The 26,844-nt window shown below is 37.1% G+C and overlaps 1 protein-coding gene across 1 annotated transcript in view; it reads right to left on the bottom strand.

The window, feature by feature from the left end:
- Positions 1-26,844, bottom strand: part of CACNA2D1 (calcium voltage-gated channel auxiliary subunit alpha2delta 1) — a 408,307-nt gene that overhangs the window by 216,181 nt on the left and 165,282 nt on the right. Inside the window, exon 4 of the mRNA XM_065643236.1 lies at positions 1,287-1,346. Coding sequence (XP_065499308.1) covers positions 1,287-1,346 — 60 coding nt within the window. The remainder of the gene's footprint in view (positions 1-1,286; positions 1,347-26,844) is intronic.

Raw genomic sequence — 26,844 nt, 5'->3', positions numbered from 1 at the left:
TGGTATGACTGACTTTTACTGCAAGTAAAAGTTAAGAAGAAAACCAAGAGCTGAGATGGTGTGGTTGATGTGATGCCAGTGTGCACAATAAGAAGCAAAATGATTAGAAAGAGCATCTGACTGTATTCACACTGCTCTGCACTGAGTTCATCAAACCTGAAGGTTTTGTTTTCCGTTCAAAACAGACACAGATTAGCAGAAAAGGTCGCTGTAGCATTCTCATTATTGCATCCCTATGGAATACACGTTCGTGTTTAATCGTGTATTAGAAGCTGTGCCTGTTCCAGAGAGCACACTCTGAAAAGCATCCAGGCTGTATCAACACTCTTTGCACTCCTAAAAGCCAGTTAGTCTTACCTGAATTATTTGTCCTGACTTTAGGGTTTTTTTGTTTGTTTTCAGGACTCTACCATTAAGTGTCTGGGAAACACTGCATCACAAAGGACATTATAGAAAAGCACGGTGCATTTAACTTTGCCCCTGTGATTCTAGTGGATGTGGAAACAGTCTCGGTTTGTGGCAGCATCACGTAAAAGAACCATCTGCTTTTGTTTCTGAAGGAACAGGTAATGAAGGCATAATAGATGACTTTGACACTTAGCAGGGAGCTGTAGCCTGAAATTAGCAGGCTTATAATCATGCAGAACAACATTAATTTTGCTTGATCGGTAATGAAGAATTAATGTTGTACATTGTTGTTTTTCAGTAAAGTCTGAAATTACTGAAGAAGATAGCTTAGTGTTGGACCAGGTTAGGGTCTCTTCTAGTTTTACTAGAATATCGAAGAGACATAGTTATTAAAGTACAGAAAAGGATTCTAAAAATGTAATCTATGACTCTCAATATAAACAGTCACACAGATAACCAAGACCTTCTGTATAAAGCTTTTTCCTGCTTGTTTTCCACCACATAACTACAAACAACTTGTAAAAATCTTTTCTGTGATTCTGCATTTCTGTGCTTGAAGTAGCACACTTTTAACTGACAGTAACCATCGCTCAGATGTCTTCTCTGCAATCATTGCTCATATGTCAAAACAAACAGATGTCTTGTGTACACCTCAGAGCTACATCCCTGCGTCTGTGAAGCTTCTGAAGTGAAAAGTCCACTTTATTCTCTAGACACCCAGAATGAGATTCTGTTTACTGAATAAAATAAAATGCCCATTCATATGCAATGACTCCTTCTGTGGTGGATATATAAAAAACGTGTTTGTATGAATATAGTTAACATTTCAAAGAGGAAAAAAAATGAGAAGGGTTAAAAGGAGAAAAACCGAAACTTACTCCAAACTCATCTCTCCACTGATGAGATGCTTGGTACTTCTCTGCTTCTTTAGCGAGGCGCTGGAAACAAAGAAAGAGAGGGCATACATTTTAGTCTTTACTGATTCATCATATAGTAAAGTCTTTGTTATTTTCTTCAAATACATGTTTTCTCTGTATGATTTTCTATATAGCTATGCTTTTTTGCACTTACATGAAAATTATGTATATTTGAGTAGAGATTAACAATCTAATTTTAAAAATGCTAATTTCTGTATTTTTTCCTTATTTAAGTACTGCAATTATGCATTAGAAAGCTTAACCCTCATTCCAATGTCACTTCAGAAGTTCCAGTTAAGTTCAAAATCCATCAATATCTTTCTGAAAATACTTTCTCCTTACACACACCACCTTGCCTTATATGTATTAATTTGATCTACCATCCAATGACGAGTATTTATTAGAATCTTAAAACACTCTACTATGGACAGTTATTTCTGCATTAAATTATGTAGCTTCAATTATAGGAAGTACTGACATCCCCTGTGATTATTAGGGAGCCATAAAAACTGAGTAATTTGGATTAGCTTGTAGTCTGGTCCCATGGACTGATTGCACTTTAGCAGATGGAGAGTAACAGGCGTGCTCCTAGAGGGCATATTTCCCATTTAAATTAATTTGAAAGAAATCCAGTGTGCCCACTTAGCCCCCCGGGAAGCAAAGCATGGCACACAGGAATGATCAGATTTTGCTCTTTGATATCAATCTCTTGTGCAGACACATCCACTGCGTTGGTGACGTCCCTCATGCAAAATCATAAGTCTTCGAAAAAAAGCTGTTTGTACACATTTATAAGAAGCATTTAAAAGTTGCCAAGCTGTCCCGTTGAGCTGCACACAGACCGCAGTGCCGGCAGTCCTGCAGGCAAGAGCCTGGCCTGACAGCAAGAACCTGAAGAAGCAGCTGCCTGATGCGAATGAAGTTCATGTGGACTCTGCCATGTCCTAATCATTGAGTGACTTGTTTTGAGGACTAAATCATTTTATAGCCCTATAAATGTCTTAGTAACCATTTCTGGGGAGTTCCGGTCCCTTTTTAACAGAAATAGTCTGGCTGTATTCACAGATAACCAGGGATGGAAATGCTTTGCTGTGTAATGACATGTGCACAGTAAGTCTGATGATCCTTTTAATATTCAGACCAATTCCCACACAAAATGAACTGGTACTCTAAGTCGCATTTTCGGTTGAGTCAACTGTCAGTTCTCAGTGACAACCAAAAGGAGTATGACCAGAAAGTTCACGTAAGCTGGAATCGTGGTGATAGTGCTGTCAGAAGCCTCAGTTCGGCATAGCAACTGCTATGGTATCTGATCCCATGAGGCACCTCCCTCTAACAGCTATCAGGATGATACATTTCACAAAGCAAAACTGAAGACCTTTTCTTTTTCATTTGCAGTCATCCTGTGTAGACAAAAAACCCCAACAAAACTGTATGCTCTGCTGCCAGAAAATTAGTGTCCCTTCTCATTTGTTTTGTTGTCAATTCAAATGATTATGAGCTATCAGAAAGTTATTGGCATCCTACAGACATTCTCAATTGGAGGTACCCTCCAGAGTAGCCAAGTACCACATTTACAAAAGCAAAATTGTAATATAATTTGTTGTGTTACACTGGGAAAAAGCATAGCGCAACTCTCCCATGACCCCACTGGACAAAGACCTCAGATACCTACAACATTTTTAGTTTTCTAGTAATATACTAGAACAATGTGGTCCTTCTAATTTCTCCACTCAGTATAGCCAGTTCTGCATCTAAATTTGCATATCCTCTGATGGGTTCAAGGTGATTACATCATGTTTCACCAGATTGTAGCAAAGTAAGATATGACACGTACTACACATCAACAGCTGCAGTTGCCATTGCCCTCAGATTTCCCTCACAGTCTGCTCGACTACCTTAAGGTACGCAGCAAACTACAATTGTTTTCCACAAAAGATGCACAAACTGATAGATGGATTATGAAGAGAAATACATAATGAGCATTAACATTACTGGGAATTTTGCATGGAAAGAACTGCAGTCACACTTGAAATTCCTCAGCTTCAAGAAAAGTTGGTAGATTTTTCAGCTAATCTGCACTATAAAGCAAAAAACCTGAAAGCAAATAAAAAGCCATGTTTTCCCTGAAACAGATCATCTTTTCCATCAACAATTCTTATAAATACTACAAAGATTATTAGTAGTCAGTATAGTGGCTGTTAGCCAAGACTAGAATAAATCTGTAAGTGGTCATGAGAAGAAGTCGTTTGGTCTCTCAAAATGGGGGTAAATATTGTATTCTCACCATCTATTACTGCAACAGAGCAATCCTGCAATTCTACAGCTGTGGAAGTTACATATGCAAAAAACCCGCAGGATCATTTCCCAAAAACCAGTCGATTACAGTACTCTGACTACCCAGCTCATCTCCAGCAGAAATCTCTTTATCTACGTTTATGTGCAGGCTATCACAAGGACATAGATCATGTAGGACTTAATTTGCAACAAGTGAGTGTTTTAAAAGACATGGATTGACTAATGGGAAGCCTGTGCATGCAAAAAACAGTATCATTCTCTCCCCCGCAATATCTTATATTTTTAGGAAGACAAAGGAAGAGTATTAATTATATATATATGAATATATATATTGAAGCTAAGGTGTTCACTCAAGTGTTACATTTCTATGCAAGGACAACCTTGCTGCTAAAGCAACTTGGATTCTAATAATGGAGATACCCACCTTTCCACAGAAGGAGCTTTGTCAAGAGCCAGAGTAAGAAGTCAAGACTCCTGGGTCAAAAATAGCTAGATTGCGAAGTTACCTATGCCCTTTATTGTGACACAAGGAGGGACTAATTTTTCATCTCTCTCAAAGAAAGCATGCCTGCTGCCTTTTGAGGTATGCAAATGTCAGGTCTTGCCTTCTCTGTTTTGATGGCAGAGTCTCTGGAGAATGGCAGCAGAGTGACACAGGAGCCACCTGCCACCTCCCATTTCCCCGCTCATTACAATCAGGGTTTAATAAGGTAACACCTCCTTTAACCCCATGACCCACTGCAGTTCCCTGCAGATTTCTTTAGCAAATACTGGAATTTTGAGTTTCATATTTTTATATGTAAGAAAATAAGCAGAAATGGTTCTAAACCAAAGCAATATTTCTGCCTGTTAGGCTTTAATAATTTCTTACTCCATGCCTCTGTATGTGTGCTGCGAAGACAAAAGCTTTGAGTTGTTTTCAGGCCTTGAATGAAGCTCTATTTGACACTGGCTTTTTAGATAGAGAGGATTAAAAAACCGATCACCACTGAAAAGGGGAAAAAGAAACAAAACTAACATGTAACAGAAACATTCTGGCATCCTTCAAGGTACTTAACTTCTACTTTGTACAGTTTGCTGGAGAGTGAGGATTCTCAAATTACGGTGATGAAACTCAAATTACTTTGAAGTATTACATAAATTGAGAGACCGTGACCAGGAAAAGAGGTCTGCAAAAGCTAAAAAAATGCTGTAGCACCTATTCCTACACTTTTGGAGGATGCTCGACAGCTGTGAGATGGTGTTTCAAAGTAAGTGACCAAAAGGGCTGATGCTAGATTTGGCCAGTGTGATTGACAGAGTAGCTGATGTCAAATTTAAGGTGGCTGAAAACACTGAGATTAAACAAGCATTTGTTTAGAAAATGTTCCCAGATGAAACAATTTTTTCTACCTCTATTATTATTATTATTATTGTTGTTGTTGTTATTTTTTAAAATTTTATTTTATTTTTTAACCTTTTAGGATGGTTGACAACTGCTTTCTCCCATGCTATTTTCTAAACATTGTGTGGGGTGCATTATTTTCAAGAATTTTCAGAATACTTAGTTTATCAACAAAAGAACAATTATCCCTTGAAAGACAGCCACTGCTCACAAATGACTATTTTTATTCAAACTTTGAAAGAAGTCAAGTTACCTTCCACTAGATTTCCATAAATCTTTCAAAGAGAATGATTACCTTTAAAACAAAACAGCTATTGGGAAAGATAGATAAGACGCAAGTGTTATTTACTGCATCAGCCTATGAAGTTTTCTTTTAACTTTTAAAAGCATTACGAAAGATTACACAACCACACATTAAAAAAAAAAAAAGGAAAGAAAAGAAAATAAAAACAAACCAACAACTAAAAAACCCAAAGCCCAGCTGCCTGTCAATCTCAAATTTGTCCATTGTCGAAGGTCTCGTCCCCAGATTCCAAGTGCACGTTACTGTCTCTTTCTTGCAGCCTTTGATGTGCCACAGACTGCAAGAAAGAGACCTGAAGAATCTTTATCTGATCAGGAAAGTTCAGCTCCCTAGAAGGTCTATTCATCTTCCAGCCATCACTTTTGTGCACATGTCATATCTTTATCTCCTCCCAGCCAGCACAGAACTCTGTCAGCTAATAGCCCGATTACAATTTACTCAGTACAATGAAATCAGTCTCTTTTTTTGTACTTCTCACTCTCCTTGAAGTATTTTATCTTGAAAATAATATTTTAATACCCCTTGATATATTAAGCTATCGTAACACGGGTAAGCTTAGAGTTATTAGACATCAATAGCCTCACGAAGCTTTATAAAATACCAAATCCATGGAATTTTTAGGTTATTTTAAGAAGATAAATACTCAGGGAGAATATAGCAATATCACGCTTAAATAGAAAAATATAAGAATATACAATGAACTTCAAATCTTGATTTTAAAATATGATCCAAATATTCAGTCCCTGTTCTTGCATGAACAGTGTAAAAGCCACAAGCCGTATGTGTAACAGCAGTTTCAAACATGGTGTTCATGTATGCACCTGAAATACAAATAGCGTTCTTTTGTAGATGATGATGAATTGCATATCACTTACACAAGAGAAATATGAGGGGAAAATTTTGAAAGACTGGGATGAGGTGTCTGAAGCGCCAGTGGAAAACTGATACTGTTATTTCACTGTAGCTTTAACACAGATTGACAGAATTGCATTTTCACCTCAGTAAACTGTCACATTCTGTATTAAACCAAATTAGAACTATTTTCTTTTGCCTTGATTCTACTGTCTTTGCTTGCATGGACTGTTGGTTTTGGTTTGTTTTTTTTTTTTTTGTAGCAACTCTTGGTGATGAATTAGTTAAATACCCATGAATTACCCTGTTACGCTACTATATAAAAGATCCCCCAGTTTGGCCCAAGGGGCTGTGATTTCAACAAGCAACTGGAAGGTCAGGAGACTAAAAGTGATCTTGGGAGTGCTGATAACAGCAAGATCATAACCTCCATATAATTACACCGAGATTTACTTTTCTTTGTCTTTATTTGCATACTCCCAGTGGGGCATGGGAGGGATTAATACGGGCTGATTACCTATTTACATGTAACTTTAATGATATTTGCTATATGACCTTTCTCACAAATGGGAATTCATAATAATTATCAGCACAAAAGCTGATTTAGATTTGGTGAAGCTGTGGCACTTAAGTTTTGGTAAGATGGTCACAATCATGAAACAATATCTTAGATTGAACCAAACACATACCTAATTTTGCTGATTCAAACTATAACGACAAGTTTTAAGATTTCCTGTGCCAATTTTTTTTCTTTTAAAAATATTTTAATCACTAACACTGTAGCACATAAGTTTCCATGATAATTCATATTTCCCTACCTCAGATAAGAACTGTTATCATATGCATTGTTGTGTTCCATTATGTAAATACCATTATCTTCAGTATAATTGTAACCAGAATTTCAATACTTACAGAGGTTTTTTTAAGACTTTTTTTATGGCAACGAACAGTAGGGTTTTGGTTTGTGCTGATCTGCCGCATAGTTTTATTTCATGTATTTACACTGCAGAGTCCCAGCCTCCCTCCTACTCCAGCATCTGCTGTGCCACATGATGGCAACGTGATCTGCGGTTTGTTAATGAGGGTATCTGAAGCATATAAAGCCACAGACAAAGAGTATAATCGGTCTCCTATATTAAACATAGACCTTGTATGACATATTCCCCAGCTACTGTCTGGATTCAGTTTCAGTTTTGTCATTTGAGGCAGCTGATGAGTCATATTCACAAGGAAAAAGGGTTTGTTAGAGGTCTGCCTAGAGGATGTGAGCCTTACCAAAACAGTCTTCATATAAATTACTGGTCCAAATTTATACGTAATCTAATACAATCAGCAATTGGCATATTTTTTTTTTTAAGCTGATGTTATTACACTTTGGAACACAATTCAAAATAATGCCTCTAACTTTCTCTTCCACTATTAACCATTACCAACAACCTAAATTGCTAGATTATTTTTTTTTTCTAATCCATCTGTAGATTACAAAACTCAACTTTAATTAAAAAATAAACAGAAAATTACTTTATGTATTTTGTGGGCTTGTCTAATACATTTCAAACCATTTCTGTTTTATTCACATGAACAGTAATTCTATTTCAGACCTTCCTAATCAGTTTTTCTAATAAGATGACCTCATATCCAACACAAAGCTGTCAAGTTGGCTAAAAAGAAGTCTAATGGAGAAAAATTTATTATCACCTTCCATACATTTAGAAGACAGGGCTTTAAAGGATTTCTGTATCTGTTAGCAACTGTAATGTAAATAATTATGACTGAAGACAAAATTCCTATTGTTTAATTAGATGAGTGAAGGAAGAATCAAGATGATGCTCCACAGAGTAATGTTACCCTTGTAGTGGATTTCCAATCCGAAAAAGAAAACTTAAAATAAATGAAACCACTGGTCTAAATAAGGTCAGAAATCAATAGGAAGCGAAACCTGACCTGACCTGCAATTACGATATTGCAGGTGAAGTTAGTGCTTTCTAACATGGATAATCATCTTGGTTTTAATAGGAAAAACTAAAACAGAGAGACTGCAAATAAATACATCACACGTGGCTTTTGACATCTAAAATGTCATGTGCAATCACCTGTCTCTGAAAAAACTGTCCTATAAGAAAAGGCAAAAAGGATAAAACTGAAAGACCATTTGGCACAGTAACACTTCACTACATAAAAGCAGCTCTTCTCTAAAACATGAACTAGAAAAAGTTCTCCTCTCCTCTCCTCTCCTCTCCTCTCCTCTCCTCTGTCTCTCCTATTATTGTGTCGATATAAGAACTCAGCTAATGGTAGTGAACTATCAAACAGAGAAGACAAAAGTGACAGTGCTAGTACTGCTTCTACTCACAAAAGAGTGCTGAAAGTGGTTTTTAAATATATTATACCAAAGTGGGATACTTAGTTAAGATACAGTAAGAATTGAAAAGTAGTCAAATGTAGAGTTAAGGTAAAAAAATCTTTGATTCTCTCCTGAAAACAAACCTCAGAACAGTTGGAACTAACCATCACTGAAAATCACCACTGAAGGATGGCTAAATAAATAAATACATGTAAATAAACAAATAAATGAAGTGTGGTAATAAATACTTGTCTAAACTTCTGGAAAAGCCCTATAGCTGGGTACACACCTAGGTGACCACACAGGCTATGGAGGTTACAAAGGGGGATGTTGTCAAGTACCAGTTGGTAACTGGAAACTTACTGGTTGCCACCTCAGCTTGGTCTCTCATATTCATAATCCTAACTGGTGAGACCATCGGTATTAGATGAAAAGAAACCCCACATGAGCAGTCATGGAGATAAATGAAGTGTAGGTGCAAAAACATTGCTGAAGGACACATTTCTGTTTACCAGAGAATAGGCCAACTCAAATACAGCCACAAGGAAGAACAGAGGGAGCACAAAATTCTCTTCCATGGCTGGAGCACTGAGTCCAGTCCATGAGGGATGAAATAAGATGTGTATGAAATTTTGTGCAAGCTTAATATGCTGCAGAATGAGTGTACAAAATAATTCTCTTCAACTATTATTAAACAGCAGCAAGGAATGTAGGAAATTCTCATCAGATGGTAGAGAAGCAGCACCTTCCTAAATTCTACACTTTCCACATTTATGGGGAGAGGGAGGAGAAAGCAGATTCAGTCCCCAAGGCTGAGTATATTTGTAGGATGCTCAATCAGGAGATTTGAGAAGCTGGGCAATATTATGACAGCTGGATACTGTCAAAAATGTTTCAGTAGACAAGAGAGTAAGATAGAGAGAACTGTAGATAAAGGCATGAAGAAAAACGATCAGAAAAGAGTAAGAAATAGTCTGTCAAATGCATCTTGACATCTAGCAGTGAAATTTTGCTAGAGTGTGGTATAGAATCGGCAAAAGACCACTTCTTTTAACATATAATTTATCCTGCTCATTTGCAGAGGCTTCAAACCCTTAGAGCTTATTACATTTTCACTCTAATAATTCATATGCCTTAAATGCGAGTCACATTAGTGTTGTATTTTTAAACAAGCTCGAAGTGAAGGACACACGCTGAAACCATTAGACTGAAATTGCCAAGTGCTCCGACAAATCACAAATTGCATAACAGCACCAGCTCCGGTTCTCTGCCTGCCTTAGGAAACTCTTTTAAGCTTCACAGCTGAGCTCATAACTTCACAGGCGTGATTAGGAGATGACACATATATTGAGCAGATATGCCTTGTTACCCTGCTTTTTCAACCATAGTGTATGTTTAGTTTTTAACAACCCAGGGAGAAATCAGCACTACATAAATTTATTTTAGAAATTTGAAAATTGATCTGCTCCAAAACAAGAGTTCTAAAATGTCAACAATGTAATTTTCCTCTAACTCAGAAAAAAAAAACCACCAACAACCCAAACCAACTAAACCTGGATGCAGCTCAGCTTGCTTCAGAGCTCCCTTAATATCTCCTCATTAAGTATCCAGTAAAAACAAACAAATAGAACACCCTTAGCTGCTCAAAATTTATATACATTACCAGTTCCATTAAAATCTGACTAGGATCTAAATGGGAACAGACACAACTGAAATGCAAATGGAGCTGCCTCATTTTAAAGGAAAAAGTAGGAAAAGGAACAAATCAGGTCAACATCATCTTACTAAGGACAGGGAGAAGTAAATATTGATGCAGGCTTGCAACACTTATGCAAGAAAAATACTAATGAAGTCAGTTATCTTTAAACAAATAGCAGGTGTAACAGGAGCTGCATTTTGCCTCATTGTTTAACCAAACTGAACAACACATTTAACAGAATCTTGTATAAGAGTTCAATAAAAATATATCGAGTTACGTCAATATATATGTGACTTAACTCAATAACAAAATTTGATATATATTGCATATATAAAATATTCAGATTATTGTTTGCAGTATTTTTTTTCTTTAAACTTATAGCATTCTTCTAGTTAACACAGTTCACAGAAGTGGAGTATAACTAGGTATGAAACACTACATTTAAAGTGTAGTGAGCTCTGGATTCCCTCACACTTTGTGTGCTACAAAAGACATTTAGATGTAATGCTGTTATAATCCCAAAAGAAGATTAGAAATCTGGCAATTAAAAATCTCCACTGAAGATATAGTCCGCTGCCTCTTTTGGCCACATCATCAGAAACAATATTCAGCTCTCTTAGAATTGCATAGGTCTTTATATAAAGAAGAACAGAATCCAGAATTTCATGAAATAACAAGAGTGACCAGAGCTCATTACCACCTCTTCCTCTGTGGAACAGGACTAAATAGTTTTATTTCCTTAAGACATATTCATAACCTAAACCAGCACAATGAAGTCCAAAGTAGTTAATGATTTGTAATAAAACGGAGATAGCACTGAAGAGTTCAGGAGCATTTCCAGAAATGGGCCTATGAAACATGTAACTTTATTCATAATAAAATTCAGAGCTTGAATGGTAGAATAATAATGTGAACTTAAAAAAAAAAAAAAATCTGTACCTTCTCCTAGGTTCTCAGATGTATAAAACAAAATCAATATGAACTTGACTGATTAAACATTTTTTTAAAAAATGAATGTGATTCTTAAATATATATATATAAAAAGAAAACAAACAAACAAAGAAAAAAACACAGCTGAATAACAAATGTGGCTTTAACAAGGCAAGATAAGTGTATTAACAGCTTTGCATGTCAAGGAAAAAAGTGGAGCAGGTGGTAGGCTATAGCTGCTGAATAATCAACTTGATCTCATCAACAGTCGGGGGGTGAGAGCCAAGGAAACATGTTACTGTTGGCAACAGCAGAAACAAAGGATACGTTAATACCACATGCTATTTGCAGGCAACATTTCCCTAATGGAAGTAATCCTAGTCAAAAGAAAGAAGTGTGCAAAGGAAAATGACCTTCTACTGGCAAATCATGAAAACATTTTCTGTCTTTCCAGAGATAATGTGTCAGTCGTGACAGACGTGCTAGAAACACAGCAAAGCCTCAACTGCTCCTGCACCTGGTTTGCACTGGGGTAACAGGACACCCAAAGCCCCTTTAGTTCTTTCTTATTTTGTAGCGTGAAACAACATGCTGCTTCTAAACTTTCCCAAATATCTCTCAAAAGAGGTGTTGCAATCCTAATCTTCTCTTTCTACTGGACAGATACAAGTTTTAACTTTCAAGTGTAGCCATGCAACGCTTTTAAAGACAATTCACGTCCTTCACCACTAATTTATTTTCTATAAAGGAATATGTATTGTCTTACCCTCCAACAGAAAACTTTCTGATTGTAATATAAAAATGCCTAAAAATTAAAAGCAGACCAAAATCTAAGAGGTGAATTCTGAAAATGGTGTCTTCTACCTTTCCTCAATCCATTTAGCTTCTGTAGTATCTTCCCATGTCCTTTGCACATGGAAACTCTCAGCACTTTTATGTTCACAATCAGTTTATACTCAGATACACCTTCATTTCCCTGCTCTCAAATGCAAGTTTTATCCTGATATAGCTGCAGGGTTGTAAAGCTACAGTTGCTCAACTTATAATGTAAAACACTTTTAGCATATAAGCATTAAATGTATACCCATAGGGATAGCTATTAAAAGATCAATATTAATATATTAAACATTTCAGCAAATGCTTAAGTATCTCTCAAGGTCACCAGATTCCCTAAGAATTCCTCGTTTAGGATGAAATCCAGACCCTACTAAAGTTCTTGTGAGGACTTCCATTGACTTCATTGAGATTGCCCTCCTGCTGCCTCAAGCCCTGTGTGTGTGAGATCATGAAAATCATAACCAGAGATATTCTTCTTCCAGATTCAGTGATCACCAATAGCCATGCATGAGTTTGACCATTATTTCTCTTCGGCACTTCTTGTCATGTCAATGTCAGATATCAGACAATGCGTCAACTCTTTCTTCTAGGCAGCACAGTGCATTTCTGGGTCGTCTTGTGATTATAAAGAAAATCTAACCTGGCTCAGGTATGCAATTAATATCATAAGGAAGGGAGCTGGTTCCCACTTCTGCACTATAAGATCTTAAAAATTGACCTATATGTGAAAAAAAAAAATTTAAAACCTACAATTTAAAAATTAATGCTGCATAATGTCATGGCTACAGAAATATATAATATCCTTTCACAACCACTGTGAAGTAAATATTGTTAACAGCATTTAACATATAAAGGCAAGTGAAGCAGAAAAGTGAAAAGATTTGACCAAAGTCACACAAAACACTAGTGTCAGGTGCTAGTAACACCTAAGTCTATAAGATTTATCCTTTGGGTGAACTTACCGTATTTTCCTTTCAGTTCTTTTCTCCCTTTTTATTCTATGCATGACCTATCGCTATGCTTAAAATATATTTGATCAACTGTCTTAGTAAGTAATGTACATATTTGAATCAGCATTCAAATTATAATTTCCTTCCAGTTTTTACCAAAAAAAAGAGAAGGAAAAAAAAAAAAATTAAGAGACTTTGTGTTGTCCTCACAGTTTGAGAACTACTACGAGTGGTTTGGGTTCATCCGTAACGACTTCCACCAAAGGTGGTTAATTAGGATGTCTCACACTTTTCTGTGCATGAAAATCTAATTGCCACCTTCTAGCTCAAAGAACACAATCAGGAAGCATTATCCCATCTCAAAACTGCGTAAGTGTCTTCCTCATGTCACTTCCACATCTGATGTTACTTCATTTTTTTTTGAACCGTAACAACCAATTTAGCGCCTACAAAAGTGTGTTTTCTTTCATTCCAGCTAGTGCTACTTACTGAAAGCCATCATCAGAAGCAAATTGTGACTAGAAAAAAGAAAGATGAAAAAGTTAAAACAAAATTATAAAAAAAGAGAAACTAGATAGACATGGCAAGAATGTCACAGTACAAGTATATCTTAAAGCAAAATGTGGCAGTACCTTGCCAGACTGAATGTTTGACACAGGTAACTCAGAATAGTGCAGCTGACCTGAGCTGCACTTAAAACCTCAGAGATCCTGCCCACAAGGAAGAGCTTCTTCCACAGTCCTGTTAAACTGGCAGAGGTGATTTTCAGGAATCAATCTGAGTCTTACATCAACAGACCTGAACCGAAACTTGAAGGGGTCTGGCAGCTTGCTAAAGGTTTAGAAATTTGTAAAACTTAACAAAATGTTCCTGTAGGATTTCATAAAATTGAGTTGGGGCTATATTCTTAAGGGATTCTGGAAAATAAATAATTTACATATGTGGAAAGGCAGATTCTTCTGTGCTCTTCCCTGACATATGAAACATTAAGATTTGAGAAGTCAGACACTTTGTGCTCTCATTTAGGTCATCGGCAGCATTGAAATGTTGAACCTCTGCTACTGGAGCTGGAAAGTGACTCAATGCTAGAAACAGAAGAATCTTGTTCTCCTGCATGAAACCAACCTCTAGATTTAGATGTGCATACTGCATTAGTGTGGAGTGAAAATGCAGTTTCATCTTCCTGTTGCACTCCACGATGACTTGAGTCATCATAGGTTAGCAGTCCCATAAATTACAATAAAACACATTCACTTGCACATAGAACAGAAGCTTCAAATAAATAAAACCCAACCTTAAACCCTTATTAAATTAAATTACAGCTAAGTTTAATCATATATTGAACTCTTCACCTATGTCCTGTGGTCAGGAGGATTTATCAAACTCGAACATAGGGTATAAAGAATTGTGAACTGAGAAAATCACCTACAATGCTCAACATGAAGACCGAGGCGAGAAGCGACAAGAGGGATGCCTTCCACCGTGTTACCTTATGACAACATCCTGCTTGGAGATCTGGTTCATGAAACCAGACAGCCTGACATTGCTTGACAGCTGAACAGTTGCATGGTTCAGTTGTGTTAGGTTAAAGAGGAGATAAAAAATAAGGAAAATTAACCTTATTTAGCAAATTAAAACTGTAAACTGCATTTTCGAGATTGTTTTTGTACTATTAGTATTAGTCACTTGCCAAGTCAGACTTTTATCACGAGTCTCACGATACCTTTCTCCAAACCTTAGTTCTTGGACTTAGTTATATTATTCTTATCTTTTTAATTTCATGTATATCGCGTCTTCATTCTTCACAGAAAAACAAAACGAACCAACCAACCAGCCAACACCAGCCAAAAAAAAAAAAACCCAAACCAAACAAATGACAACAACAAAAACAAATCAAACAAAAACTAAAAAACAACAACAAAAAACCAAAAAACAAACAAAATCAACAACAAACAAAAACAACAAAGAAACAAACAAAAAAACCAACAAACAAACCCCAAGAACAAACAAACCCCCCACACTCTCAGATATATAACACAGATAAATCTGTAAAACAGGGGGGTGGGGAGGGGAGGGAAGAGGAAAAAAAAAACGACCCAACACAACAAACCAAACACAAACAACAACAACGGGTCAGATTTATTAAAAACTCAAGCTTATCAAGACCATACCATAATTCTGAGGGATTTGGTTTTTTTCTTAAAACAAAAAAAATCCCTTTCAAAATGGAAATATTAGCAGATACATATAGACGTGCAATGATGGCATAAATCAGTATAACAAATAAGAAACCTTATGACAACGTAGCAACCTCTCCACCTGGCTTCTGGATGCCCACCCACCCCTCCCTGTAAGTGCAGCTCAGCCTGCAACAGCACAGCCGCCGGTGCTCTGACACCAGCTTTCCATGGGGTGACTGGCAGCCAACCTTCTAAGTGCCCAGAAAGGTGCAAAAAACCCACAGAAAAAAGTGGCAACTTCTGCCAGCTCATAAGTTTATATAACTATGATTCAAAGAGAAGCTACAGTGTGCCCTGGTAGCCAACGGCCAACCATGTCCCGGGTGCATCGAGCCCAGCATCGCCAGCCGAGCGAGGGAGGGGATTGTCCCGCTCTGCTCTGCACTGGTGCGGCCTCAGCTGGAGCACTGGGTGCAGCTCTGGGCACCACAGGATAAAAAGATATAAAGCTACTGGAGAGTGTCCAGAAGAGGCTACAGAGTTGGTGAAGGGTTTGGAGAGGAAGCCGTATGAGGAGCGGCTAAAGTCACTGGTTTTGTTCAGCCTGGAGGAGACTAAGAGGAGACCTCATCACGGTTACAGCTTCCTCACAAGGGGAGAAGGGAGGGCAGGTGCAGATCTCTTCTCTCTGGTGACCAGTGACAGAACCCGAGGGAATGGCAGGAAGATGTGCCAGGGGAGGTTTAGGTTGGACATTAGGAAAAGGTTCTTCCCCCAGAGGGTGCTGGACACTGGAACAGGCTCCCCAGGGAGGTGTCCCGGCCCCAACCTGACAGTGTTCAAGCAGAGACTGGACAAGGCCCTCAGACACACGGTGTGACCTGTGGGGTTGTCCTGTGCAGGGACAGGAGCTGGACTCGATGATCCTTGTGGGTCCCTTCCAACTCAGGACATACTATGATTCTATGATACTTAACTGCAAAGCTACTATAGAACTCAATCCCTCAATTACACAGTTGCTATCAAACAAAAACCACAGAGGTTGCTTACATCAGCATTCAGTTGCTGGAAAGATCACAGACTCGATTATCAATTTATCAGGAAAAAAAAGCAAAAAATGTCACTGATATTCTGTGTCTTCATAAAAATGCTGTGGAAGGGAGATTAGCTTACACACTCCGTGCTTGAGTTTTACAGGCATTGTATGCTCAGTAAACTGACATTATATGAGAAAACTGAGAAAATGGGATCCTAGTGTTGCGTACAAATTTCTTCTGAAGGCCCTCCTTTCCTCTTCTATCATTTGCATCAATGCTTCCCAAATATAGTTATACCTACATCTGAATATTTTTGTCAAATGTAAGTAAAGCTGGTTCAGTCATTTTTTTTTTAAGTAGAAGGTAGAGAAACACTTTCCTCTCTACTTTGGGCAACACCTTGCAATGTTAGCAGGAGGCGTCTTAACAGTTCTAGTCAATCTAGAATACTGAATATTTCCAAATAAGGATTTTGCTTCACAGCATTTATATAAAATGAAATTCTTGTTAAACCGAACAGTTTCCCAGGCTGATATAACAGTTTCACAATAAGTAAGCTTATTTCAGTGAAAGGACATCTCTTCTGGTGAGTCAACTCATGTATTATATTTCATATGCAGCCAGAAAGGAATTTACATTGGTTTTACATTAAAAAACCCTTTCTATGATTTTATCGAGTAATAACATTTGTACTGGTTTAAGAGCTGAATCTTCAATATATGCTTGAACCTTCAATGTATATTTTAGTATTACCCTCCCCATCTTAGAATATATCTATTCAAAAGACTCAGAAACAAAACATGTTCCAATTTGGAATAGAAGCTTAAGTTTGCTAATAGTACTTGAAATGTTTCTTTTTCAAAGATGCTGTTTCTAAGTATAGCACATTTGACAATGTCATAGAAATACTGTTCTTTCTTGTTTTTAAACAATCAAGTTGTCAGGTTTGTTTTAAATAGAATCCTCAATATTGTACCAAAATCTGCTCAGTCAGAAGCAGCTTATTAAACAGATTTAGGTTTGTTTGTTTCTTTCTGTTGTTGTTGTTCTGTTGGTGGTGGTTGCTTTGGTTTGGTTTGGTTTTTAAGTTATGGAAATAGCACTGATCAGATGATGAATACTAAGCAAATGATGTTACTGGTGCAAAAACTGGGCAGATTATTTGGAAAGGGGTGGAAGCTGGAGCACAAGGCAGCCATGTGCTGCTTGCTTCTAGATACCCAGGTAACTTCCAAAAGTCAGTGGGGTTTATTAGAACTAAACTGCACCTATAACCGATTTAATTCTGGTCCAAACATACTATTTTTCAAAAATTTGGCCTAAGCTCAATCTCCATGCTTAGGATGTAAAAATTTCCTGCTGCCTTAAAACTGATGAGATAAGCCCAGATCCACTGTCCACTGAAACCTGAATCATTTATTTAAGAGCCCACCTGAGGAAGCCTGTGGCAGAAGAGAAACCAGAAAGTTACACTCTACTGAACTATTCCTCTATATATGTAATTATGATCAAAATTAATTGTTCTGCATTATAGGCATGCAACACTGTCTTCTGTTTTTCCTGTTACAAAGCAACCCAATGACCAGAAAATAAAGATCAGATTCTCAAACAGGGTAATTTTACTGATCTTCAATACAAAATACTGAGTTAGTCTTCTAGGTGTAAGTCCACAACACCTAGAAACTTACTGTAAAAGACAAGGTATATGGAGATTTCAGTACAATCTCATCTACTCTACTTTTAGCCACTTTTACTCCCTTGTCAACTGTAATTTCATATTTTGCATTTACAACTATATCATCTCTAGGCATAAAAGGATTTAATGTTTGTCACAAAGACTCAATAAACCAGATGTGTTCATGTGTATACAACACTGTTTCTATCTCAGACAATATCTGTATGCTAATATATCTGGCTTTGAGAGCTTAACAGCTCTCCAAAGTACCCAGATTCTGTACTTAAACAGCTTTATGAAATCTACCATTATGGTTACCTTACAAACAAGTAAGTACTTTTATGCATATTAAAAACACTCCTTACTAGCGTATGTTAACCAAAGTGTTCTGTGCTGTAAAGAACCCTGTTATTTGTTACTACAGCACATGTGCTCCGTCTTGTAATCAGTCAGGGGACCCATTTCTGTGCAGGCACCACAGAAATCGCTGCAGAACTGGAAAGCAGCGATACACAGCAAACTTTTTATGCAGCTGAAGCCTTGGCATAGCAGAACAGGATAGCAATCTCTAAAGAATAAGTGTACAAACACAATATTAGAGCACATCTTGAACTGTAGCTTAGTTAATAGCACAGACTGAGCTGAATTTTCTTCAGTTATTTAAATCTTATTATATATGCCCTATTTAATTCCCTCTCCATTTAAATTGATATGAAATATAAAACAACCTCTAAATAATTTAGTGTGAAAAAACACACAAGCTAATTAAAAGCTAAGATTTGAAACCCAAACACATTAGAAACACCTCTTTTTTTTTTTAAGATAACCATTTTATTTTATTTTATTTCTGTTTTGAAGCTGTCTTTTGTTTAGTTTTGGAGAGACAATGAGTTTTTGCACTTTTTTTTTTTCCCCCCCAAATAAAAAGTGTTTACAAAGAAGCCCTTAGGTTTCAGTTGCTTTATGCTACCAATAAAGGTTTGTGTCTTTTTCAAGGCTGCTGAACTTGTAATTAAAGGAATAAAACCTAAATGTTGTATTCTTAACCATGCAATGTGATTTTCCTTAATTACAAATTAAAATAAATGTCATGATGATTATTAATCACCTTCTTTAATTATAACCTGAGCACTTAAATGCCACCTTACAAGATATTACCAAGGTCAGACTTTGCTGGCAGGTGTCACTGGGGGGAGGAGGGGGCAGCAAAGAGGCCACATTAATGCAGCAGCACTGCCCGTGAGCAGATCCATGTGCCTCAGACATCTAGAAGGCAATAATTCAAAAAAGAAATCCTCTCCTCTAATTCATGAATTACACTCCTGTGTACTTCACTTTTGTGCAAAATAGATCTTACAACAGCTATTCATACATTAAGAGCCGAAGCTCTTCTTGGTCTTCAGCGGTTTTCAAGTAAAGATCCTCCTGAGAACATAATAAATAACACCTAATTAACATTTTCCATTCTTTTCTATTATCTAGTTTCAAAATTGTAAGAAATAGCCCCAAAAGATGTATGGTCTCCTGTTACTCAGACTGAAACCATATTACCCTCAATATTTTTTCCTCTTTTCCCTGTAATTTTTAAAGCATTGTTTTTATCCCTCAAGAGACCTGTTTTCAAATGGACGTTAAGACACCTATGTTCACATTCTTGCTCAGTGCCATGTATAGAGATTGGCAAATCATCAGTACACGGTTCCCAAAATTTCAGTTCTATTCCTACTCTTTAATTGTTCAGACGTAAAATCTATTAATGAAAATCTCTTTTGAAATATGAAAAAATGGGTCCCAGTTTCTGATAAAGTAAAACTGTGATTATGATTTCTGAGAAATAAAGAAATGTGCAAGTGACATTATTGTAAATATCACTAATCATACTTGGCTTCCTCATTACTAAGTGCATCCTGGAGACAACTCTCTTTTTGAAGCCATTATCATCTATTACCCAAACTGTTCTCTGACTCTTCCTCTCACACATACACAGATAAATTGGTGCCTGCAATTGTCTAACCTCTAAAGTCAAATCATATAGAACCTGGCAACACCCTGACTTTATATTGTCAATTTGAGCCTTAGATCTCGAATGTGAGAAGAGACACCTACCATTTTTTATTTAGAGAGGAGTTGCTTTGTAGCTTAATTAAAGCGGCATCTGACAGTTCTGAAGATGAGAATTTGCTTCTCCTGCAAGGTTTGACAGCATCTTCTGCTAAAATGTGATAATGCAACTTATGCAAGAAATAGTGAAACGTGACATTAAACCTTAGCCCCCAGCTTTACAGAATTCAGCCTTTAATAGCCTTATCTTTCTTTTATTTCCACTAATTTATTTAATAGAAATACATGACTGCCAAATTAGCAAGTATATGTACCTAGGATCTTTTAATTGAAATTTTAATGTACTTTAACAGAGTGTCTGTAATGAGCTTTAGAACTATTAGCAAACACCAAGAGAATTGTTTTCATATAGTAACCTACTGTTCTTTAGACCTGTTTTAGGGAGTCTGTACACATTTAAAATTAAATATCAACACAGTAGTAATTCAACTATAATCCAAGTGGCTGGGAAATCGTTCCACATTTTTTTGCTGTGGGGATTTTGTTTGTTTGCTTGCTTGCTTGCTTGTTTTAATTTAAAACCGGCCATTTTTCTGAATGACGAACTTTTATTGCAAGGGCAAATGTGTTGTTCCTGACATCCATACTAGAATTACTGGTACAAACAGGCATTACAGCAAGCAAAAGGAAAATTAAAAACGAACAAAAAAAAAAAAAAGGGGGAGGGATCAACCAAATAAAAATAAAAATTAAAAAAGAAATTAAAAAGGAAAAAGGAGAAAATTAAAAACAAGGGAGAAATTAAAAAGGGAAAGCAAGTACACATTTAATATTAAGTTCTCTGTGGGTCAGACTTATCCTCCAGATAAAAGAAAATAAGAACTCAGAACACAGATCTTAAAACCTCAGTTAAAGAGCCATCTGTGAAAGACAAATTTCTGCTAGATCCAAAAGAGAGGAAAAAGCGACACGGATGCATCTGACAGTAAGACATACCTACATGTGGAAGTTGTTGTGTGTCTTGGTCAGGTTAAGCCATATAATGTATCTTACATGGATTCTGGTATCACACCCTTCAGTGTAATGCAGTTAAAAGCAGCAATTTCTTCCCTAGGGCATGTACTGCCGAAATAAATATGAACTTCCATTCACCCTAGTTTATATGAAATGAGAAGAGACATTCTTCACCAGTTTCCATACAAAGAACATGCATGTCTAAAATTTTAGTCCTTTCAGGTGTGGCTCAGAACACCTTACACTCTGGCAGAAATAGTGGCATTTACTTGTAACTGACCAAAAAGGATGATATGAAGGATCTATCCCAGAGAATACACAATTAATTTTATTTGTTTTATTTTCTCTTCTCCTTCAGCTAGCTGACACACAGGAACACTGGAGGGAAAGAAAAAAAAATCTGTTATATCTATTCTCAGAGTAGTTTTGATATTTCACCCTTTCTAGTTTTCCAGATTCTGTGATTTCCTAGACTAAGCTTGTGCTCACTTTGAGCTTGGTGGCTGTTGAGGGAAGACTCCTGGAACTCCAGCAAGCACAAAGTTATTCTGTTTTCCAGAAAGGACAAATGGAAATAACACTGCAGCCAAATCCTCTGGGGTTTCTGCCACTCCCATAACACAGGGACCCAGGGGAACGGACCTGCGGCTCCTGTCACGTCTCAAGAGTCAATCTCAGGGCCACACCAGGTGCTAAATCACCTGGCAAACTCCAGCGAAGTGTGAAAGGTGGAAATATCGCCGGGACTACATTTTATCACACCACTAATACCGCCTGGCATAGCACGGGCATTGTGAAGGAGGGCTTGACTCTGTTTATTCCAGTCCCTTCCAAAGAAAAATAATTGGTAGCAAGTTGTCAGCTCACTGCATGCTGCAATTCTGGCCAGACCTAAGCTGTCAGGACAAGAAAGTGGAGCGTCCATCTTCCTTATCTCCAGCCCTGCGCAGCCTGATGAGCACTAGGAATTAGCCTGGTTTTAAATGCCAGACAGCACACAGAGGCACGGGGCTGTCACTGGAAATACACATTCAAACCTTCCTGGGTTTTCTCAAACAAAGTTCTCTTTTCCTGACATGCATGGATGGAGAAAGAGGCCAGATTTAATGTGAGATTAAATTATAATAAATTCACCATAATTGTTTTTTTAATGAAATGTTTTGTTTATCAGGAAAGCAACAAAGGATAAAAATCAGAATGAATCTCCATCCCCTGCTGCATACAATTTCTTGGTAGAAAAGCATCCAATGAAAATGAGAGATGGAAGCTGCTCAAGAATGCTGAAGGCATGCTCTCTTGCTTCTTTTTACTCAGTAAAAGCTGTCAAAAATCCACATCCTCTGATGTACTTGCATTTAGCATAGGGGCTTGTCTATTATTTATCACAGAGAGTTCTGTCAGACTGGGATTAAGATGTCCTAAAATCCCCAAGAGGGTAATTCATCATAACGCAATATAGTGTGCAAATAATGGACACCCACAAAAGGCTCAGCTGACATGATGGAAGTGAATGATGGGTGAACTGAGGTCACAGGCTTGATGTGAAGACATCGGACAATGTCTACCCAGGCTGCCAGTCAAGCCATTAAAAAGGAGAAAGTACATGAATATGAAATAGCAAACAAACAGATTGGCTTTAGTTTCCTTGTTCCTAGCAGCTCAAAGGAAAGAGGTGCTGGGGCTAATGAACACATCCGCAGTGTGTGCCCGTGCACTTCACAGAGGCTGTTACACCTCCGAGTCAAAGAGAAATATCCTGTACATGTTCCAACTATGGATTAATAAGGCCAGGTGTGGGGTTTTCTTTTGCTAGATAACATGACTTATTTGTGCCTTTTTCTACCCTCAATATACTTATGAGAACTATATTTCAGTAATAAAGAGCATTTTAAATCAAAGCAAATTTACATTACATATGTTTTGATTTACTACCTGTTTTACTATCAGAAACCTACAAATCTAGAAATACCATTGACCCTAAACTATTCTTCAAAAAAAGACTAAGCAAATAAAGTTAGCAGCTGTCAAAAAAGCCAGAAGTTAAATGAAAATCTGGTCTGAGTTCAACCAAGGCTAAAAAAATTCTTGGTGTTCCAGTGAAAAGGACATTTCACAAAACAGGTCACTTTACATACAAAGACAATTTCTGTTATTCCACTCCTAACTGTCACACACAACTGTTGCCATTCAGTGCACTCCTTCTCCATTTCAGGTGCTTTTATCCAATAAGAAAGATGCTCTTTATCTTGCTTTCTCTTTCCCACCAACAGAGACAGGAATAAAGAATACATTGCAAATACTACATACAAGAGTTTGCAGGACCAATCTGCTGTGTCCTTGTCATCCTGCTTCATCCACTTTTGTATTTCACTGATTTAATCTTTGCTATTAATAACACATTTACAGATATAGCAAGTGCATATAAAAACTAAACTTATGGTAGTGTATAGTATTGTATAGTCTAGGAGTAGATTCTCAAAATGCCTTTTTTTCCCCACTCTTGTGCAAGTCAGTAAATCAACTAACCAGCTAGGTATGTCCATGTGTCACTCCTGTCTTCCAAGTTACTGCAAATTAAACATAATTCAGTATCAATTAAAGCTGGTAAAACAGGTCTCAGCTGTGGCTTCTGCAGCTGCCTTGCCTTCAAATACTCCTACCTATCAATCTGAAATCAGAGCTGCCTCCTCAATCCACTTCTTGCCTGACGGTCCCTCTCAGTGGTCTCCACAGCTCCCAGTCCCTCCTACTTCCGCCCATAGCGTAGCCCCAGCGCTGAAAAAACAGCTTATTTTCGCAGACAGACACATTGTTTTTAACTTTTCAAGCACTCACAACTTGCAATCTAAGGCATAAACACTCTAGCCCATCTTGACTATTCTGGAGTAATTAAGCATCATGTCCAGTGCTCAGAAAGTCAGTTATATAAATTTTACCTTGACATCTTCTTCTCCCTGGGCTTAATTTAAGATTCCAAGTTCCCACCACCCCCCTGCCCGTTTTGACTGCACACTAGCAAAACCCTAGATTTCAGAGATCATGAAAAATTCAATAAATCTTTGCCTTACTGAAAAGAGAAAAGTAGATCATTATTTGGTCTTTTCACTTTTCTTATCAAATTCTTATTGTTTATAAGTACAATTGCAGTGCAGTTTTAAAACTCAAATATGAATGAATATACTGAACAGTTGAATCTGGTTTTACCACAAGGACCAAGGAACCAAAGTTTTTGCTTGGTTTATATGGCTATTATTTTGTGGATAAGCTCCATCCCCTAAAATGTTTACGTTTATCAAGATATCTACCCTTTTATTGTTATATCTCTAGTAGCAAAAGACATTTTACAGTAGAGCAGTGAAAGAACCTCCATCTGTAAAGCGAAGGAGTTGGTGCTGAGATCCAGCATCCCCGGGGCACACCCCAGGGAGTCAGGGCTACAAAGATGATGCGGGGTCTGGAGCATCTCCCTTATGAGGAGAGACTGAGAGAGCTGGGTCTGTTCGGCCTGGAGAAGAGAAGCTGAGAGGGGATCTCATCAATGTTTATAAATATCTCAAGGGTGGTATCAAGAGGATGGGACCAGACTCTTTACAGTGGTGCACAATGATAGGATGAGGGGCAACGGGCATAGACTGAAGCACAGGAGGTTCCATCTGGATATGAGGAGAAACTTCTTTACTTTGAGGGTGCCAGAGCCCTGAAACAGGCTGCCCAGAGAGGTTGTGGAGTCTCCTTCCCTGAAGACATTCAAAACCCGTCTGGACACATTCTCTGTCTCCGAACATTTATTTTCTTTCTGCTCAGTAATCTAATTCTTCAAAAAACTAAAATGATATTCCAAAATTTCCAGAAACATCAATTAGATATTGTTTGGTTTCACATAAGAAACTTCTGAAGTGAAACCAAGCTAACAACCAAAGGTCTGACCACCAAACTGTGGAATAGACTGCTTAAAAAAGCATAGTGTATTATTTTCTATACTGGTAGCAGATTTAATATACTTTTCATGATTTATCGAGTCAATAAATACAAGCTTTCTATCATTCTGAAGGTGACATTTCCAGATATCATTTGGTTTTAGCAATATGAGAGTGACAAATGTTTAAAAATGTTTTATAGGAAATACAAAAACTAGCATAGTTTTATATTATTTTGAAGTTAGTTCTACAAATCTGATTCATTAATTATTTATATTTTTTAAATGTAAGTGAAGCAGCCACCTCCAACTGAATTTCAATTGATGGCGAGCTTACATTCAAGCATATATATGTATAAGTAGTTCCAGGTTGGGACATAAGTGAAGAAATGGCAAATGAAAGATGTATATGGCTGGCATATGTTACAATGTTCCTCCAGGAACAGGAAAAAAGAACATTTTAATGCAGATGAGCTTAAAAAGATCTTTTATAAAAAGGCATGTGTGCAATAGCAACAGCTGCATAAACATGAGGCAAGTGAAAAATCCGATAATATCATATGAACTAATAGTTTGTGGTTTTGTTTGAAAAAAGTTTCGATGTTGTGACCACATGGACCCATAAACATATAACCTATAACAAGAATGCAACAAGCACCAGAGAAAAAGGCTTCAGAGACAAAATCTCAACTTTTTCTAACATGGAGACAAAAATGTCCTGTCCTGTTTTCCACCTTTGATCCTGGAACTAACTAAACAACTTTTGTCTGAATGTTTTAAAAAAATGCAGCCTGATTCAACTGTAGGCAAAAAGTTCAAAAAAAAAATGGTTAAATTTTCTGATAGCAGTAAACAAAATTAGGTCTATACAATGTTAATAATGGTCAGCACTTAAAACCAGATATGCCTCCCTGTAGAATGGCAAATGTAGACTTTTTCTGAATTGCTACTTGAATACAGTTATTTGAGGCTTTAAAGGAGGAATGTGCAACAAATATGCACATCTCGTTTTGGTTACATTTAGCTTCAAAATCTTTATAACTCTTTTCATTTTCCGAGTAGTGCTTAATTCCATCAATTGCAGTGTGTTAAAATACTTTCTATTTGAAAAATTCCCACTCATAAAGAATTACATCTATTATTCTCTTTGCATAGTCATCCTGCCAGCTCGTGCCCCCAATTAGGAAAAGACGTCTCTTTTTCTTCTTTATTTACACAAAGAAATTCTAAGTAGATTTACTATATGCACAGTCATCTTTACATTTCTCTTATAAATGTCTTTGTAATAAGATGCTTACACATTTTTTCAAACACAGATGAGTTACCTTCATAACTAAATAAAGAACTATTAGTTAATGGAAATGATGCAGGTCTGTACCTGTTCAAACAAAAGTTGGTGTATCCTGGAAGCCCGTCTCTAAAAGGAGTGAAGTTCCTGATCTAGAATTTGCATCTTCATCACAGTATTTCACAGTGTTTGGTAGAATAGCTTTTAAAATCCATTTATATTTTGACATTCACAGCAACCTACAACCTAATTGTGTTCTGTGAAGAAATGCTAAAGAATCTTTTGTTTATTTCAAGCAAAGCCAACACAATAATTTTATTTGGTGCTTTCTCATTCTTAATACTTTAAAAAAAAATAAAATCATTTCAAATTCACTTCTCCATGTCATTTGTGAAACTCTGTATTTCAATCAGCCTTCCACCATGACCTTCATAACCATCTCAGTCCTACTTTTTGCAAGTTGAAGAGTCCAAGCCTGTCTAATCTCCTGAATAAATTCTTTGTCTGATTTTTACAGGAAAGTGTTTGCAACAAATCATTACAAGTCCATCCTCTTAACATGCTGTAAATGGCCATAAAACATCACTGGGAAGCTTTGCCACTCCCAATCTGCCATCTTTACATCTGGTAACTCCCTGCTTCAAGTCCTTCACTGCTTTGAAATGATGGTATTTTCAGAATAGGACACTGCTTAACCGCAAGGGCAGGATTTAACTTTCTGGAACTGTGGCTGGCTCTAGGTGGCCCTGC

The sequence above is a fragment of the Caloenas nicobarica genome, chromosome 1, assembly GCF_036013445.1.
Source record: "Caloenas nicobarica isolate bCalNic1 chromosome 1, bCalNic1.hap1, whole genome shotgun sequence".
NCBI classification, from domain to species: Eukaryota; Metazoa; Chordata; class Aves; order Columbiformes; family Columbidae; genus Caloenas; species Caloenas nicobarica.
Note: the sequence above shows the minus strand (reverse complement) of the source record. Positions and strands in the feature narration are given on the sequence as shown.